Here is a 19,705-nt window from a genome sequence, read left to right on the forward strand (position 1 = left end):
GACTTAATATGGAACCCAACATATTCAAAACATCAATATTTAGACTGAATTTTGAATCGATTAGAAGATTCTACCATTATCAGCTTCTATCCAAAGGCTACTTGCCTCCCCAGTCTCTTTTTCTCACTTTTGCTCCAAAAATGTATCCAGATCAAGGGAAAAAAGTTGTCTTTCCCTTCCCTCCCGAAAAAGAGGAGTGTTACTGCCAGCAGCAAAGATAGAACATGCCCACAGAGCTAGACAAGATACCCAAACCCTAGTTAAAAGTCTCAGGGAGTTCGGGCTATGATGCAGTGGATTAAGAATCTGACTGCAGTGGCTCAGGTCACTGCAGAGGCGTGGGTTCGATCCCAGGCTCTGTGGCATCACAGTAGTGGCTTGGACTCAATCCCTGGCCTAGGAACTTCCATGGACACTGGAATAAATAAAATAAATGAATAAATAAAATTATAAGATCCATGGAGATGCTTCCTAAAACTTTCCTGAAACTTGTCTTAACTTTATAGCCTATCTTTGCCCATTGGCAGAGAAAAGTTATTGAATCTGAGAAGAGAGCTATTGAATTAACAGGCAGATGCCATGATTGCTTCATTTACCACACATGGTTTCTGCAAAACCGACCTGAAGTTGGGTTTGCCCAGCCCTTCCTTCCACACTTTGGGGAAGCTGCAGAAGCCAGACCTACTTCTGGCACCTAGGTTTGGTGTTTGGCATACAAGTTTTTGTGATCAATAGAGATCAATAAAAACAATAATAACTGTTAAAACAAAGCCCAAAACTTGGGACAAACAAGTACTAATCGGATAATATACAGAGCTAGATTTAGATTTAAAATCTCTAAAAATCGTAATATGTGGCATTGGGCTATTACATATTTCTTGTATATTACTGTTGCTGTAGTGGATCCTCTTTTTCTCTCATGGACGAGATTACACTGTCATCTCCATTCTCACATTGGACACACGACTGCCTAGATAATGATAAAACTTACTGTCTCACTGTCATTCTCAAACACTGTCAGCCAATAATCTTAGGCATTTAGTTTTCCTTACCAATGTTAAGTAAAACACAATTTATAAATTGCTGCTTTTGCTGAATCCTTTCATTACTAGCACATATTCTTTATATGTTAAAATGAAAAAACATCTCATTTCTCTTCCTTCAAACTAGCTAAGAAACATTGGACACAGGACAACTAGTTTTGCAGCTTTCCTACGCCAAGCACAGGTAAACTTAAAGTGTGTTAGTTTAGACTCTTTCTACACTTTAGCGATCAAAGGGCCTTTGCATGATGTCTAATTATCTGAATACAAGAAGCTTGACACCAACAGAGGTGAGAGCTGTGCCACAGACCTAGGCTTTTGGGGGAAATTACTTCCTAGCTAATGCTGTGCAGATTGTGCTTGACAGCGATTAACTGAAGATCCAAAGAAAGACTGTCATCAGAAAACATTTTCCCTTAGGATGGTGGCCATCCCTTCTTCACCACATCCTCTCTTTTCAGAACAAACTACTTTGCTGTTTCTGCTTTTTTTGTTTTGTTTTGTTTTTGCGCTTTTTAGGGCTGCACCCATGGCATATGGAGGTTCCCAGGCTAGGAGTCCAGTCAGAGGTACAGCTGCTGGCCTACGCCACAGCCACAGCAACGCAGGGTCCAAGCCATGCCTGCAACCTACACCACAGCTCACGGCAATGCCGGATCCTTAACCCACTGAGTGAGGCCAGGGATCAAACCTGCAACCTCATGGTTCCTAGTCAGATTCGTTTCCGCTGTGCCACATGGGAACTCCTCCTATTTTGCTGTTTCCCAATGTGCCACAGTCCTCCATGACTCAGTACCTTCCCCATGCCTTCCAGAAAGGGCCTCTACCCACTTCTCTGCCTGATAAACTTCTATTCATTCTTTATAATTCAACCACAGCTCCAGGTGGTACATTCCCTCATTCATCTCTACACCTCAATGGCTCACTGTCTATACCTACATTTCAATACTTAATCCACTGCTTACTGATCGCTGCTTACTTATGGATTTTGTCTCCTTCAAGTCAGGGACTGTGGCTTCTTCATCCTGGTATTCCTAGGGTCACATACAGTGCCTGGCACTTTAGAAACACAGAAAACAATGTTTGGTTGTGTTTTAATAAAGGCAGCACTCAGAGCAGTGAGATGGAGAGGATAATAAGAATACTGACAAAAGAATATTATTTAGTGGTGCTATAAATGAAGAAACCTTTGATCATGTGCTAATTAAAACAAATGTTACAGATGACATCTGGCTTAGCATAGGCAATGTCAGCACATTCAGAACTGATAGCAAAAAGAGTAGGCTACTTTTGATGTAACATTAAGAAATGTTAGAAAAATACAAGTTAGAAAGGGACTATAAGCAAATAAGTCAAGGACATGGATAAAAGGATCATTACAAATTTGGTCAGATGAATGTTTTTAGTAATAGTTTTAGTAGAGAATAAACATCCAATAGATATATCAAAACCTGTAGTGTACATGAAGAATACAGTCCATTAAAACACCTATACTAATTAATGAATAAGGCAAATAGAAAACAGTAAAAACAGAGTTTATGGTTTAACTATAAAACCACCCAGGGGGAGTTCCCATCATGGCTCAGCAATTAGCGAACAGGACTGGCAGCCATGAGGATGTGGGTTCTATCCCTGGCCTCGCTCAGTGGGTTGAGGAGCCAGTGTAGCCATGAGCTGTGGTGTAGGTCTCATTCATGGCTCAGATCCTGAGTTTCTGTGGCTGTGGTATAGGCCAGCGGCTGCAGGTCCAATTGGACCCCTAGCCTGGGAACCTTCATATGCCACGGGTGCAGCCCTAAAAGGACAAAAGGACCAAAAATAAAAATAAAAAATAAAAACACCCATGAGAACGCAGATAACAGAAGGATAAGTATTAAAGTAAACGATCCAGTAATTCAGAGTAGAATGAAGTGGTACACTGGTATTCAAATAAAGGTAAGGGACAACTGACTTGTTAAAGAGATGTACTGCAAAAACCCGAGTGGGGTATAAAATGACCTGACTGTGTCCAAGGAACAGAAACACCAACCCAAGGAGGACAAAGACATGACCTGACTCTACCTGCCACTCCAAGTTCTACAGCTATGTTCTTAGGGAACACATCTGTTTATGTTGAAAGCTACATCAGTAAAACATTTACATTATAGGACCCACATGGCTACAGATGCCTGGATACTGCCAAAGTCTTGCATTTGCCAAATCCCATTGACTTCCCTGGGTCCTCCTATATTCTGAAGGGTGGTAGATTTTTCAGTTGAAATATATGAAGGGTTTCATATCCATAGATCTTCAGATCTTCTTCTACGGTGCTGACAATGATGCCAGTGGATATTTGACTTACAATGAAATAGCGAGTCTACTAGGAGAAGAGACACCAGAACAAGAGCAACGGGAGTTATTTGATGCTGATAACAAGGTGTTCTTCTACCCTGAACTAATAAGAGCATCTGGATTGACTGGTGAGGGGCTTCAGGGGCTGGGACATGGGTGAAGGCCTGTGTAGCCTTGAACAATATTCTGGATTACAGCCCCAAACTAAGCAACACGTAGCTTCTAATTTTTAGTTTACAATTGAATCCAAAAGCAAAGATTATTAAAAAAAAAAAAAAAACCTTGAAAGTAACAAATAGACCTGGCATCCCATGCTGAACACAGTGATAAATAAAATAACAAATGATTCAGTTTAATTGCTTAAATGTAAGGTTTATATCTTCCGCAGGTGAAGGAAAGGCATAGTAATTAGTCTTCTGTATTTGTTGAAAGGATTTTAGGATGACACGCTTAAGACTAGAAATTTAATGCTTGAGTAGTAAAAGCCACGAGGTAAAAACAAAACTCCAAGGTTACCATTCATTTGATAGAATAAAAAGTTAAAGAAATAGAAGTAACATGAAATGGTCACAGGATCTAAAACACCTTCTAAAAATGTACTGTGTCCCTCATCTACGTTTCTTCTATTTAGTTTTCATAGACTCCATTGTGTAAGGAATTTGAAAATATTTATAGGAAATTTCCAGAGGTAGTTTCTTAACCAGTGACGTAGGAAACTGCAGAAGGACATATGGACAGCTATGGAAAGGAAGTGTTTGATCAATTAAATGAGAAAATCCTGATGTGAAAAAAGGAAACCTTTTAAGGTCTTAAAGCTTTTTACAATGTATTAGAGCTGACATCTGAAGCTGGGAGGGAGATTTAATAGAACACACTTGGCCATAAAACAAAATTCCTTGGATTCAAATGCTAAATTTAAACTATTTACTTTTAAAATTGGAGAATAACAAATTATTAAATGGCTGTCCTTTCCCTCTTGAGAAAATAAATAGCCAGCAGACAGATGTTTTGCAGCTTTCTATCTGAGCACAAACACATGACCTGACTCTACCTGCCACTCCAAGTTCTACAACTATGTTCTTAGGGAACACATCTGCTTATGTTGAAAGCTACATCAGTAAAACATTTACATTATAGGACCCACATGGCTATAGATGCCTGGATACTGCCAAAGTCTTGCATTTACCAAATCCCATTGACTTCCCTGGGTCCTCCTATATTCAAGACTTTCTAAAGGTCCTTGCTGGATTTTGTCCCTTTCCAACCTTCATTTTGGTGAAGAAAAAAAAAAGTGTATAGCACAGAGAACCATATCCATTGCCTTGGGATAGACCATAATGGAAGGTAATATTAGAAAAAAATGTGTGTACATATATATATGACTGGGTCACTATGCTGTACAGCAGAAATTGACTCAACACCATGAACCCACTATACCTGACAAAAAATAAATAAATACATTTTTTAAAAGGGCTACCAAAAAAAGGAGTTCCCATTGTGGCTCAGTGGGTTAAGAACCTGACTAGTTCTTAACCCACTGAGGGTTGCAGGATCCATGAGGGTGCAGGTTTGATCCCTGTCCTCCCTCAGGGGGTTAAAGGATCCAGCATTGCCATGAGCTGTGATATAGGTCGCAGGCGCATCTTGGATCCTGCATTCCTGTGGCTGTGGTGTAGGCCAGCAGATGCAGTTCCTTTTTTACCGCTAGCCCGGGAACTTCATATGCCATGGGTGCGCCCTCCCTCCTCCCGCCCCCCCACAAAAAAAGGGCCATCATTCCAGAATACAAATTCCATGGTTGGAGAAACCCTTCATCCAATTCAGATAAAGCCTCTCTGAAATATTACTGAAATATACCAAGTGGAATAAAAATACACTGTGAAAAGCATGAAGGGCATTCTGAGGTAGTTTTTGATCTAAAACTGCTGCCTCCTTCCTAGGTTGTCTTTGCTATCATCCCCCACCTTTCTGTTTACTGCTGTGGGAAGATGAGAGCATTGCCATCCTAGGTGGAGATATGTTTGTGAAGGCCTGCCACCCGCCAGGTCTGGGCCTTTCTCTGGTTCTACCTGACAGCTGGCTATATATAGTTCCAGCATCTTCTTTAATATCAGGGACACAAGTGATGCTAAATAATGAAAGAGAATCAGAGAAAAAATGCATCTTAGTGCAGAAGATCCTTTGAGGAGCAACAATAAGGAATATGAGGCAGAATCCCACTGATGAAAGGTCTTTGTACTAAGCAGTTGTATACAAATTTGGATTGACCAAGTGGAAGGGAAGAAGGGGTATCCATAGCTGGACAATTTAAAGCTCACTAAGCAACACCTGAACTCAGTTCACAGGGTCCCCCAGCCGGAGGGCCACACAGTGCCCTACCCAGTGCAGAATTTCTCCCAAACCTACAAGGAAGCACCATCTGTACATTCATTATTTTTGGTGGACCTGACATCCTAAATGACATTCAGCTAGTGTGGACAAAAGATTTTTTTTTAAAATGCAGTTAAAGATCTCCTCAAATTGGCCTTCTGTAATTTGGAAATCTTGAACTTCTAATTGTAGTTCCATACTCTGTTAAAAACAAAAAGCATACTTTTACATGTAAGCACAATCTGTGCACCATAGACTTGGAAGTGGCAGGGCAACTTAGAAAACACTGAAAAGGAGAAAACCCAGGAGAGGAAACCAAAAGCTTGGGAGCAAGAAGATGAAAAGCAGGGAGGGAAAGAGGCAGGTTGTGCAACATGTAATATGAAATCTGGAACCAGAAGCTGACACGTTCAACTCAAAAGTTAACTGTGTTTCACAGATGGAGAAACTGACTTATCCATTCTCTTGGATCCATGACATGTATTCAGAGGCACATGAGTACAATTCTTCATTGTTCTCATTTCCTTGAGACCCTAAATGAGAAACTGTCTGTGCCAGTTGAATTTGTCGTAAGAGAAAATATTGTTCATAACTAAGATCTAGTTTTAAACTTCTAAATCTCAAAATATGTTTTATTCTAGAATAAATAAGAAGATGGAAGCTCCAAGAGGAAGAATATATTCAGAGCAGTAGCTTGATTTTATTCTATAACAATTTTATCCTGTTTTCACAATACTTTATCAAGGAGCGTTACATATATCTGACTTAGATGCTAAAACTCACTAGTTTCTTTTGAACATTATTCAAAGAAGATTTTGTCTCTTGAAATAGGCTTTAAATCTGCCAGTATTTTTAATACGGCCAATCAAACAAAAAGAGGTAAGAGTTTTCGGTTTAATTTTTTTAGACTCTAATTCTAATTCTAAAGAATTGCTTAGCATAACTTAAATGCTAACTACACACATGCACACACAGAGTAAGTAGTAACACTATACATTTTTCATATATGTATGTAATATATATACATAAGCATTTATTTTTGCTTTTTTTTTTTTCCCTATTGGCCAAGGCTTTAACTAGTTGTTCACAGCAGCATGTTTAAGCCCTTTGAACCACCTTCTTATTCATAAATTGAGCTTATTATATCCAGACAGTAGAATCAGGATTGGAAACAGAATTGATGATTTTTATACCATAGCCTTGGGATTTTCTAGATACCTGGTCTCTAACTACCACTTCCTTTGATTTGTGAAAAAAATGCATAGACATCACCCAGAAAGAGAACATCACACATCAACTTGAACTTTAATGCTACATGCTATTTATCTAAAAGTTTATACTCAAGTTACCATTTTCTACTAAAAGTAGGGAATACTCATGGACTTCAGCCACAGTTCCATGAGGCTAACTAAAGTAGAATTAGCATAAAAATAGAAAATTCTTCCTTTCTAAACATTATAGTTATTTGACATTCTAATAACTGTGTTAAGAGTAATAGGTCCTTCAACAGCAGAATTACTTGTTTGTTTCTAGGATCTCAATACAAAATGATTTTTGGTTGCACTGTCTTTTACTTATTTCTAACCTAGGTAGAAAATTGATCTTAACATTGGGACTAAGGATCCATGGGTTAATAGAAATTACCTTTTTAAAGTTTGACCATTATATTGAATTCAAGCTAATTCTGCCTTTGTAACAGAAATGACTACTTACTGCACAAAATAGGGTTACTGAAAGAATAAAAACAAATTGTAGATCGAAACTAAGCAATAAAATATTTTTAGTTGTATCAAATTCAGTGAGGACTTTGGGTTTTATCGTTTAATAAAATGCTTTGTAAGTCTTGAGATAGTTAATGTTGGAGTTAGACTTCGAGTAGATTTACACTATAATTATTTGAGTAATTTTACATGTAGTTGTGATTTTTCAGTTTGAGCTTGGATTATATATTGCTTGCTGAAAAAAACCTGCTGATTTTATCACACTAACTAGGCATATTGTCAGTTATCTTGTGAATTATATGAATTTTTTCTTTTTTTATTGCCTTCTTTTTTTTTTTTTTAAGGGCCACACCCTAGGCATATGGAGGTTCCCAGGCTAGGGTCAACTCAGAGCTATAGCTGCCGGCCTACACCACAGCCACAGCAACTTGGGATCCAAGCCACATCTGTGACCTATACCACAGCTCACCGCAATGCCGGATCCTTAACCCACTGAGCGAGGCCAAGGATCGAGCCCACATCCTCATGGATACTAGTTGGGTTCGTTAACCACTGAGCCACGACAGGAACTCCAATTTTTTCTTAAATTATTTAACCAAAAGCAAAGAGTGCAAATTACATAATTACTGCGTGCCTTTTGTTTTCTGTATTTTGAAAACAATGAGCACTCATGCCATTTTCTCAGGCCCCAAGTCAGAAACCCAGATACCCAAGTGATTGGGAACTTGTAACATTTTAAAGAATTTGTAGAAAAGCGACAATGTGAATATCTTAATTGTATGGATTTTTAAGGTACTGCTAGCTAAAATTTGTTAGAAAAAACAAATTTTTTTTCTGTCCGCCAAAAATTTTACTAGCATTTTTGCATGAAAATGTCTTTAAAAGCTGGCTAAATTTTTTACTGTCCCAGAAGTAAGGAGGAGAATAAGTACTTTAAGGCATATTTTGGAGAATTTCACTAATTAGCTTCATATAATTCTTAAACTTGGTCATGTAAGATTTAAAAAATTTCAATTTCAAATTGTTTTTGATGATATCAATTACAAATAAGCATTTTCATTTTCTATTTACAAACTAGCTAAATTACGTAGAAATAAGAATGAAAAATAATTATACTTCCAACAAAAACAGATCATTGTACTATCCCTTGAAGTTGTTCTGTCACCTTATTTTGATTCCCCCATTTTTAAACCTTTTCAAAGTGGAGTCATTCCATTTTAGTACCATTTTGGGATTTGGTGAATAGCTGAGCTATGATAGCCTAGTGCACCACTGACACCTAAAATATCACCAGGTGATATTAATAAATGGTTGGTGAATTAACGAATAAAACATATTTTCTTAAATAACAACTTTCACAAACCAAAAGCATAATAATAGGAAATAAGTCTATGCAGTGTATCCAGGACTAATACCACTGATTTGAGGGCCCATTCTGTTAAATACTTCAAAACATACACACACATTTAGTATAGTGACCAGCACAGAGTATCTGTGTGTGTGTGTATATTCATGATAAGCCAATTGTCATACAAAGTTAAAGGTTAGTAAATTTGTGGGTAAGCCTTTCAAGGCAGGACCCTCAGACAACCAAAGCTTGAGTTCAATACATAATGCAAAAAAAAAAAAAAAAATTCATGAGGACGTTCCTGACGAAGCAGTCAATGTCATGGGCATTGTGTTACAAGCCAAGCCAGTAACGAGTATGAATTCTCTGATGCACACAAAGGCTTCACTGACATGTATTCTGGCCTCCAGTGTTCCCACAGTACCCTGCACATACATCTACTCTCAGACCCAGCACTTTACTATAATTACTTAGGTATCCATACCTCCCACTAGATCACAAGATCCTTGAAAGAGAGACTGCCCTTGTCACCTTTCAGTTCCCATGGTATCTAGCATATTGTCTGGAATGTGATAGGCATCCACTGAATGACAAATGAATTCCCACGCTACCCTTCCCTGGAAATTCCTTAAGTTCTTTCGGATAAATGAATATTCCTTCTTCGATTCACTAGGTTGTGTATTTTAGAGAAGATGCTTACCATTTACAAATAGCAACAGTCCACAAAATGTTTCACAAGAACAAACATTCTCTCATGTTAATTGTGAGTTTTATACCCCTCCTCAAGAGTCTAATATGCCTAATTACGATGCAAAACTAAAAGCAGGGCACTGAGGCAGACCATCTCTCAGGTCATCTGAGCATAAATATTCTTGTAGTTTTGGTGGAAACGGGTGGGAAAAACCCAGGATACTACATCTTGTCTCAGTGGTGTCTCATGGCTCCTGGTTCCCAGCAGAGAAGGAAGGGGTGGGGGGGCGGGGGGGAGGCAGGTATCAGGTCACGGGAGAAGGTGTTTTGGAATTGGAGTCTTCTGAGTGTGGTGGATTCCAGCACAGTTGGAGAGGGGTGTTGTAATAGCACGATCTAGTGGGAGAGGTGTTAAATATGGGTAGGTAAGGTTCAGAGGTGATTCTCTAAGGACAGTACTCCCAATCTCAGCTGATAAACAAACACCAAGGTAGACTTTAACAGAAAATGATCAATGCTGTACTTGGGAGTCTGAGAATGTTGTAATACAAAGTGTCTACATCCTTAAGAGAGAAGCCTTAGCTTCAACTTCAATTACAAATCACTGCTCTCACCCAAACATTAATTCCGTCCAGTCCCAGACATGCAAATTCTGTCTCCATGTCTATGTGGAGGGAGATTACAAGTTATGGCTCTAGAGGAAAAATGATTGATGTTTCAATTCTTATTTGCATTTGACATGATGGTGAGCAGCTATATGTATATTTGCAGAGGTTCTTTTTAAAAAATAAAGGAATAAATACCTTCTTGAAAACTTTACTTTATTAGAGAATCTAGCCCAAGTGTGGAAAATTTAAAATCATTCTATTTACCAAAACTGGCTAACAATAAGCTTACTGGAAAACGAAACAAAACAAAAAAACCAACAATGCTCAGTAAATACCTACACTTAACATTCTTAATTGTGGGACAATTTTATGATCCATGTTGATGTGCTTATAAGGTAAACCCCTCTGTTTAATATAATAAAAAAAAATTCTCACATGTCACACACTATTTTCACACTCATATACACATATAAAATTTGGGAGACCTGTCTCAGAAACATGTTTAGAATGGATATACATAATATTGTGAAATAAAATCTGAATAAAAATTTTATTCCAACAACATTTCTCTATTTTTTTAAATCATGTTTATTGTTTAAGATTTTATCACAATGGAGATTAACAACGCGTAATCATCCAGTGAGCGCCTACTGTCAACGTCATCCAATTCCAAAAGAGCAGAATCGACTCATTCATACACTCTAAGTCCTATGACCATCCCACCATTCATTGCCTGTTCTTTTTTCCCTTTTAACGGCAATATTATAAGATTGTGAAAAGGTATAACTAATAGGCTTATATGTGTAATACCATTTCTTCAAGTATTGAGAGAGCAATATATTTGCCTGCCTTGTACCTTAGAAAACTACTTGTGATGTTATTTCTAAGTACAGGAGAGTGGCTCCTGGTGGGAGTTTGATGAAGTTGTATGTCATAGTGTATGACAGGATTTACAGCATTCCAGAATTTTCATAACTCTTCCCACATTAGTGAGTATCATTAGGTAAATGTTGTATTTTTCTACTCTCAGCTGTCTGACATAAGATTTCGAACTACGAATAAATAAAGCATACACTCAATGTGTGTAGTGCAAATGCTCGGTAAACAGAATGACATGGAATAAACTAAGAGTTGCCAACGAGCGAATGGTGCAGGTGGGAGGTCCTGATTTTATGATGCCTGTGACTGGCACCCCTATTCTCAAATGAATACTGTTGCTGTCCCATGGCAGCCACAACGAAGAGCCTGCTGAGGAGGGAAGTGGGAACTCATTTTCACAAACAAGAGGTCCAATTTATCTGCCACTTCTGTATATCATGTAAAGTCTGACTTGTTAACCAGCTCTCGAACTTCTCAGACAAAGCAGGTACCAATACAGAGACCTTCGAATGTTCCAATCCAAAGAACTAAACTTTGGCACCTATGGAAGAGATGGTGTGATCCAGACAACAAAATGGGATGAAGAAGGTGATTTTGTAAAGTTAAAACTTTGGAAATATCCCACGTGAACATTCAAAAATTACATTTTAGAAAAGCCATTACACACAGTTCCAAAGATGTTCTAATAATGGCTCTGTTTAAAGATACCACTTAAGCAGTTCTCTTAGGTATTCTGAACAAATATCAGAGCTTTGTTGCTCTGTCTTAATTATACATTGAACATAATGTTATTCATTAAGAGGAAATAGGGGGAAAAACACCAAAATTCTCCCAGAGGCAAATTATTGGTAGGGTAAAATGTGACAACCAATCTGTACATTTACTTAATGGTATGTCTTCCCCCGCCCCCAGAAGTGTCCACAGTCTGTAAGAAAAGGAAAATAAAAACAAAACAGGCCAAAACCAAAAAAATCCCTAAAATACAAAAACTAGTGCCATTTATCTTTTCATTTTCTTCCTCTGCATTCAGTTTTGAGGGAAAAGTTTTCTTTCATGGTAATGTTCTGAGTTCCCATATATTAAATTCTAGAAGAGAAACATTTGGGTCCTAACTGTCTTTCTATTTCATTCCTGAACGTGCTGTATCTTTGACAAATATAACAAGAATCCAGCTAAAATTCTTTTAATTAGGAAACACACACACACATAAACACACGCATACACGCACACATACACACACAAACAAATCTTTTTAAGAGAAAAGAAACCCTTCTTTATCTGGAACACACATATATCAAGATTTAAAACTAAGGTCTGACATGGTCACTTAATTGATTTAAATAATTAAGGCTTCTACAAGGTTCAGTGCCAAAAATCTCCGCATCAGTATTCAAATAAAATACCTTTTTTTGCATTTTAGGTTTGTGCTTTTTACAGCCATCTTAATTCCACAGAATTTCATTAGTAAGATCAGATAAGGGAGTATTAGAATTATTTACTGATGTTTTCCTTTTAGTAGTTGTTAGCCTAAATTATAGCAATAAAAATTCAATGACTGAACAGATTGGTGACTATCAGGTGGGCTGTTGGCTCATTTCACCTTCTTTTCATGTTTAATATGGCCATTTCTTTTATACTTGCCATTGAGGATTCCATTAGGGTAATGTCCATTAACTGTGCTATGCTTATTTCTAGACCACAAACTTTTGATTTTTCTGTAGATAAATTTTGTCACCCAGGACAAGAGGAAGTAAAACAAGGCAGCACCAAGCAGAAGCACAAAGGCAATATCCAGTAAAAAATACTGACAGAATGAGATTTGATGGACAGCGGCACGGAGGTGATGGGCTCCATCGTGACGGAGAATATAATCGATCCAATAGACAGTCCGATTGACAGGGTGACCAGGTTGATCCTTGTGGATTTCTGAAAGCTTCTGAGCCCTCTGACGGTAGCTATGGAGTGGAGGCAAGACACAGAATGGTCATGTAGCTACAAGGTTCAGGATCCTGACTCCCTAAACTTAAGAATGCAGGAAGTAATAAAAAGAGCTCTCCTTTATTAAGTACCTAGTATGTGCCAGACACTGTGGTAAATGCCTTCAACATCTTGCCTTATGTCATCACAGTAAACAGAATTTTAAACAGATGAGGAAAATGAAAATCAGAGAGACCAAGGGACCTCGCTATGACTCCAAATTTGAGATTCAGATTCAAGTGTTTCTGACTCCAAATCCCATGCTCTCCCATGCCTCATAGATACATGTAATCCCTCTCTTTACATGCTTATAAATACTATTAATCAGTGAGTCTCAGCCAGGAAGAGGAGCACATTTATTAGCTTCTAAGAGAGAGAGAGATGGAGAAAAAAAATGCAAAATTTTGTCTCAACACGTTTTTCTTTGTGCAGTGACATTTCATTTTCTTCTGATTTAAAATACCACTGGGGGATAGTGTGAGAGTACTGTGATTTATTACACAGATGAAAAGGAGTTGAGAAACTCTATGAAGCCATATGTGACATGATATGCAGTAGAGATACATATATGTGTATGTATATAGGTATGTATAAAGAAAATGCTCTCCTAGGTGATTGATAAAAATCAGCTAAACAGGATCATCACAAAAAGTGGTAATATATATACATTTTAACATATGTAACTGCACATTTGCAGGCACATTTGTTTCACACATGGCCAAAGCCCCTTTGAGCATGAATTCTTGATTAGAGTTTGTATTGCTCAAATATAAGAAATCATTTCCACCTGGAAGGATCACAAAATACATCACGTGGCCCTTGAACTGTGCCTTTGACAGGAACCAAAGATGGGACATGTGAACACCCGACAGGCAAAGAGAAGGGTGTGAATTAAAGAATAAAAGTGGGAGGGCAAGAGTATGCCCAGAACAAATTCATGTGGAAAGAGTACAGTACAGGGGTGTTTGGTTCTAACTCAGACTGAAGATATGTCTCGCTCATGGGTGTTCAGAGTGACAAGCTGTGTAGCCCGGCTCTTAAATCCAAAGACCACTAGATCAGACAGACTGGAGATTAAACCAGAGCTTTGGGGAGAGGATTAAAAAAGGGAAGAGACGGATGGTGCAAAGATCATTCAAAAGACCACACTAATGGCCATAATTTTCTCACTCCCAGAGGCAAGGATCTTTCTACTAAGCCATACTGTCTACCATGTATTGAAAAGTTTGTGAGAAAACCACAGATCACTGTAAAGATGTTGTTAACTATTATTATCTTTAATTGGTTTTTTTTTTTTTTTTGGTCTTTTTGCCTTTTTCTGGGGCCGCTCCCAAGGCATATGGAGGTTCCTAGGCCAGGGATCCAATCAGAGCTGCAGCTGCCAGCCTATACCACAGCCACAGCAGCACGGTATCCAAGCTGTGTCTGTGACCTACACCACAGCTCAAGCAACGCTGGATCCTTAACCCACTGAGCAAGGCCAGGGACCGAACTGGCAACCTCATGGTTCCTAGTCGGATTCGTTAACCACTGTGCCACGATGGAACTCCCAATTGTTTTAAGTACATTTTTTTTTTCTTTTTAGGGTTGCACCTGTGGCATATAGCAGTCCCAGTCTAGGGGTCGAATTGGAGCTGCAGCTGCTAGCCTCTGCCACAGCCACTGCAACACTGTATGCGAACCACATCTATGACCTAACACCTCAGCTTGTGGTAACACTGGATCCTTAACACACTGAGCAAGGCCAGGGATCAAACCCGCATCCTCACGGATACTAGTCAGGTTCTTAACCCACTAAGCCACAATGGGAACTCTATAAGTACACTTTTAAAAGGAAAAAGCACATTTTCTCAGTCATCCTAGCCTTACAAAAAAATTACTGTTATATAATAAATCCAGATATTTTAAAAGCGTAAAGCCTCACCCAAATATTAAGAGGCCATCCTCACCTTGCTTTGTAATCTATCATTACTTCTAATTGATGGCAAAAGCTAAGTTAGAAAGTTTTGCATACTCTGTTTTGTGAGAAACTTGTTACAGGGTATTTAAGGGCATCTTTAAAATACAGAGATGAAACTTGGTATCTTTGAAAGTAAAATTCAACCTTCCGTTTCAACATAGAAGAAGGAAGATAAAAACAATTTTGGTTCTCGGTTACCTTAATGTGTCATGCGACTGTGCTCCATTCTCTAGAGATGATTAAACAGACGGGATGTGACAAGGATTCTCCTGTGGGGACACAGGTTTCTGGTGCCATGGGATAACTCATTGCCTCCTATGAAACTCCATCAGGTTCACTGGTCCAGAGCCAGTCCTCACCTGCCTCAGCTTCCATGAGCATGGAGTAAAGACTCATCAGTCAGACCCTTACTCCTACCTGGGAGCAGACTCATAATGCTGGCTGCTTACCAATCAACCCAGTTTTTGAAGACTTTTCCTTCCACAGATAGCAAGTCTATGGGTCACCTGGGAAGGAATACTGGGGATTTCACTGATAGACTTGTTTAAATGGGGTGGGGTAGTCCCCATGCTAGAAGTGGTCTCAAATTTAATGTTAAGTGACATTGTCCTCCCAGCATTGTTTTCTTCACAATGTAAAATTTCTTCCAGTAGGAACATAAAGGTTGGGGGGTGAGGGAACAATGTGATTAAAATGGTCACTAAGGCCGTTTCTAAAATATTCTTTTGAATGTCTTAATTAAGACTCCTTTTAATTAAAAAAAAAATCTTGTAAGGAGCTACTGTGACTTGCACGTTTTATTTTACAAAGGAGTATCTTCTATTTATAAGTTAATAACCACAGGCTGGATATGTGCTAAGTCCATAAAGATTAACTATCCATCTTTCTCTACAACTTGCTTTAATAAAATTTCCAGATTCAAAATAATTCTTTCCAAAGAACAAAAACAATAGCTTTCATTAAATAAACTCTAACTAGTCTAGTAAGCGAAGAAGATTGGTTTAAGCTTAAAAAAAAAAAAAAAAAAGTAATACTTCTTTAGCAATATTGGTTACTTAGTTTAAACAGAATATCTTGGATATAATATTAGTGAATCAATCAGCCTTTTTAATAATTATTGTATGCTAAATTCAGAACATTGTCATATATTTGAAACAAAGATAAATGACTTTCGTTTACATAAAATTACTTTCAGCAAAGAACACACTACCCAAATCACTGTCATTTGACAATGAATAAGACATCTTCCTACTCTGAATGTACAAAAGCCTTTGCTTAAATATTTGAGCTTTTCAAGGGCTATATGCAAATAACTATTTACCTCATATATGCATACTTTGTGGAAGGATATAAATTTATTTACTGCATAAAATAAAAACTATTTTGAAGTCAAGCATGTATTTTTACTTGAAGATTGCATGGCTGGGATTAAATTGCAATGTGACCCAAGACTGCAGCCTGGTCTGACTTGCCCTCTTTCATACCTTACAGAACACAGCCAGTCTGATTTTGTGTGGATAACCCAGCCTTTTGATTTTCTGTGTAACAGACCCAATCTCAGCAGCTCTGCCACTATCCCTCCACAAACTCCACTTGAGGTCTGCATTTTACAAATTTTCCTTAAAAAGCCTATACAATACACACCATTTTCTATAAGAACATCATGTTTTGAAAAATTCCAGACTTATAAAAGAAAAGCTACAGAACACAGACGAAGGGATTCCAAACTCAGGCACCTCAGATAATAGAACATACCGCTCCAAGTGCCAAGAGTTTGACCAAGGCACTGGGTCCTTTAGGGAGTCAGTGTGTGAAGGCCGTCTCTGAGCCCACACAAGGCAGCATGATGAGCATCTGTGTGTTTGGATCCAGCTTTTTACATAAAAGCTCTATCTTTTTATATGAAAGAAATTTTCTTATTGTTGGCTGTTTCTTAGAATATGGCAGTATTTTGCAATCAAGGGTCATGCTATAAACTCTGGGTATAAGCAGAAACAGCTCACACTCTTCCAGACCTTAACGTCACTGAAATGCAAGATCAATTAAATATCACATGGAAATGGAGAAACTGCTGCTTTGTTTTAAAACTACACAGGCAACTCTCTGCCGTTTGAGGACCAGGTGTGAACTGGGTTAACTCAAGACACAGCAAGCATTTAAGAAAAAGTAAAATAAAGGTTCTGATTCGTGGTAGACCGAGTCAATAAATCTTGGCATTTCAGTGACTCTCTGCGCCAGGAAAACCCAGCACCAGGCAGTTCCAGGAGCACCAGCATCGGAGTCAGACAATCCTGGCTCAAATTCCTACTCCCTACGGGCAAATTACTTATACTCTCTGAGTTTCAAGTGCCTCATATCCATCATATGAATAAGGAAAGCAGTGATAGATAGTTTTATGAGCATTGAAATGAAATAAAGAACACAAAAACTGAGCCACTGAAGGGCCACAATGGTTCCCATGGTAGTTTCCTCCTCAGCTTGGCAAATCTTGGTAGATGATTATTCAACATAATATGGCTCACCAAATGATGGCTATTTTTATTTTGCCAATGATGGAAACATGGGAAGGCATTATGCACAGGAACCTAAAGGCTGTTTTTCAACAAACTACTGGCAATAACCAGCTACTGACAATATGCTGTGGCATATGTATTTCATCTGCGTTAATAGTCATTGAAACCTTACCTGGGATTATTGATAACTTTCACTAGTGCTTCATATACCTCTCCTTCAGTAACTGTCTTCCACTCTAGCAGGATCCCCATGCCTTTTGCCTGTACCCGGGTCATAGTATCGTAATGGTCTCCAAAGAGTGGGATGCCCACTACAGGGACACCATGATACATAGTTTCGAAAATACTATTCAAACCACCATGGCTCAGGAAGGCTTTAATATTTGAATGCCCTAAAGAAGGATGAAAAAAGAAAACAATTTACAATAATTGTATATTACTCTAGGAAGAGATTTTCCAGACATGTCTTAAAAGTTGGCATTACCATAAACACAAATTTCAGACAGAGGATTTTCAAGGCATCTTTTAACTGAGTCCTGCTCTAATACCAATGACAATGTTGTTATATACATAATTATGATTTGTATCTATCAATTAATTTTTTTAAATTTTTTAAAATTTTTTTGCTTTTAGGGTCACACCCGTGGCACATGGAAGTTCTCAGGCTAGAGGATGAATTGCAGCTGCTGCTGCTGCTGGCCTACACCACAGCCACAGCAATGCCAGATGCGAGCTGTGTCTGTGACCTACACCACGGCTCTTGGCGACACTGGATCCCTGACCCATTGAGTGAGGCCAGGGATTGAACCCGCATCCTCATGGATACTAGTTGGGTTCATTTCCACTGAGCAACAACAGGAACTCCTAAAAACATTTTTAAGTAGCTAGTATTTATAGCTTTTAGCAGTATTTTCCCACCTTCTCTCAAAACATAAATACCAATAGATATTCAAAATATCAACTGCATTCAAATAATTAATAGGATGTCAATGAAGCAAGACATGACCAAAAATATCAGGGTGCAACCACATTCTACTAAACACAGATACCCACTTTTTGGCTACCACAAGCATTTATCTATATTAAAGTCAAACACACTTTGTAAAAAAACATATATAAAAAATGTGGGGCTGGACTCCAGATGTCCACGGATGATTTCTGTGCTTATCCAAGGAGGAACACTGTCTAGGGCTCAGTATTTACACATTCAAGTCATGTCAGCATCCGTGCTTTACAACCTTGTGGTCCAATTTTACATGCTAGGCATACAAGCAAGTAGGAATAGACAGTTATAAGAATTAGTTATTAGATATGGGATATCATGTTAACATCTAGTTGTCATGAGGATAAAAGAGACAATTAATCACAATTAATGAGGTATTGAAAAATCCAGATCTTGTGAGCAGAAAGTCTTGCATAAAAAGTTTAAGACAAAGAAACACTGAAGTCAGGAAGGATGCTATACGGCCAAGAGGAATTACAGCTGGCAAAACCACAAATGTTTAAAATAAACACACATCAAGTAAAAAACAAACTGTGTGTGTGAACCGGGGTCTCAATGGGGCTCCAGGATGCTTCCACCCCAACATCAAGTGGGTTGGCCAGTCCTTGTCCCTCGTCCTGACCCACAAGTGGCTTCTCAACTCAGCTCTAGGAAGGGATTAGCTCTCGCAGTAGATTTCAAACTTTCGTCTCAGCAACAGCAGGATCCTTTTTCTTTGAACAAAGCCTCACCACCACCGAGCCCAGCTCAACACACTAGTTAACATAATGACTCTCTCATAAATGATACATGCATTGGACAAGCCACTCAAGTGTAAAACCCACATTTACACAATTAAAATCTAAAAGCCAAGTGAGTGCTCACATGTCACTGACTTACCGAGCAAGTCATTTTGCGGTAACCATTCTATGAGCTTGGTATTGTTCCCCAGATTCTTTGGTTTGGTTCCAGAAAACCTGAAATATACACCAGACAATGAATCATCCCCCAAATCAAACATTACTTCTGGTATGAACTCACCGGTTAAATTTTTAGATTTAAAATCCACATTATGTGATCTTTTGTTGACAAGAGGGAAGCCATGCTTTAGTACCAACAAAAATTTCAGTTTCTTTGTCACATGTTCATTGTTTGAAGGATAAATCAGAAACCCTTTGATGTTCCCGATGTGGCACAGTGGAAACGAACGCGACTCATATCCATGAGGATGTGGGTTTGATCCCTGGTTAAAGATCCGGTGTTGCTGTGAGCTGTGGTGCAGG

At 38.4% G+C, this 19,705-nt stretch overlaps 1 protein-coding gene across 6 annotated transcripts in view; it reads right to left on the minus strand.

Moving 5' to 3' along the window:
• Positions 1 to 10,310: 10,310 nt before the first annotated feature.
• Positions 10,311 to 19,705, minus strand: part of UGT8 (UDP glycosyltransferase 8) — an 81,879-nt gene continuing 72,484 nt past the window's right edge. For 4 of the 6 annotated variants that reach the window (XM_021100330.2, XM_021100331.2, XM_021100332.2 and 1 more), the window contains exons 4-6: positions 19,323 to 19,399; positions 17,613 to 17,832; positions 10,311 to 12,945 (exon numbers count right to left, since the gene is read on the minus strand). In XM_021100330.2, coding sequence (XP_020955989.1) covers positions 12,582 to 12,945; positions 17,613 to 17,832; positions 19,323 to 19,399 — 661 coding nt within the window. In that variant the 3' untranslated portion in view covers positions 10,311 to 12,581. Of the gene's footprint in view, positions 12,946 to 17,612; positions 17,833 to 19,322; positions 19,694 to 19,705 lie in introns of those variants that run through there. The other 2 variants (NM_001315662.1, XR_014811875.1) reach the window with 2 other exon arrangements.

This window comes from Sus scrofa, chromosome 8, assembly GCF_054392235.1.
Source record: "Sus scrofa isolate SSC_HxYL_T2T_F1_AM1 chromosome 8, Sscrofa_HxYL_maternal_Yorkshire_Landrace_v2.0, whole genome shotgun sequence".
Taxonomy (NCBI): Eukaryota; Metazoa; Chordata; class Mammalia; order Artiodactyla; family Suidae; genus Sus; species Sus scrofa.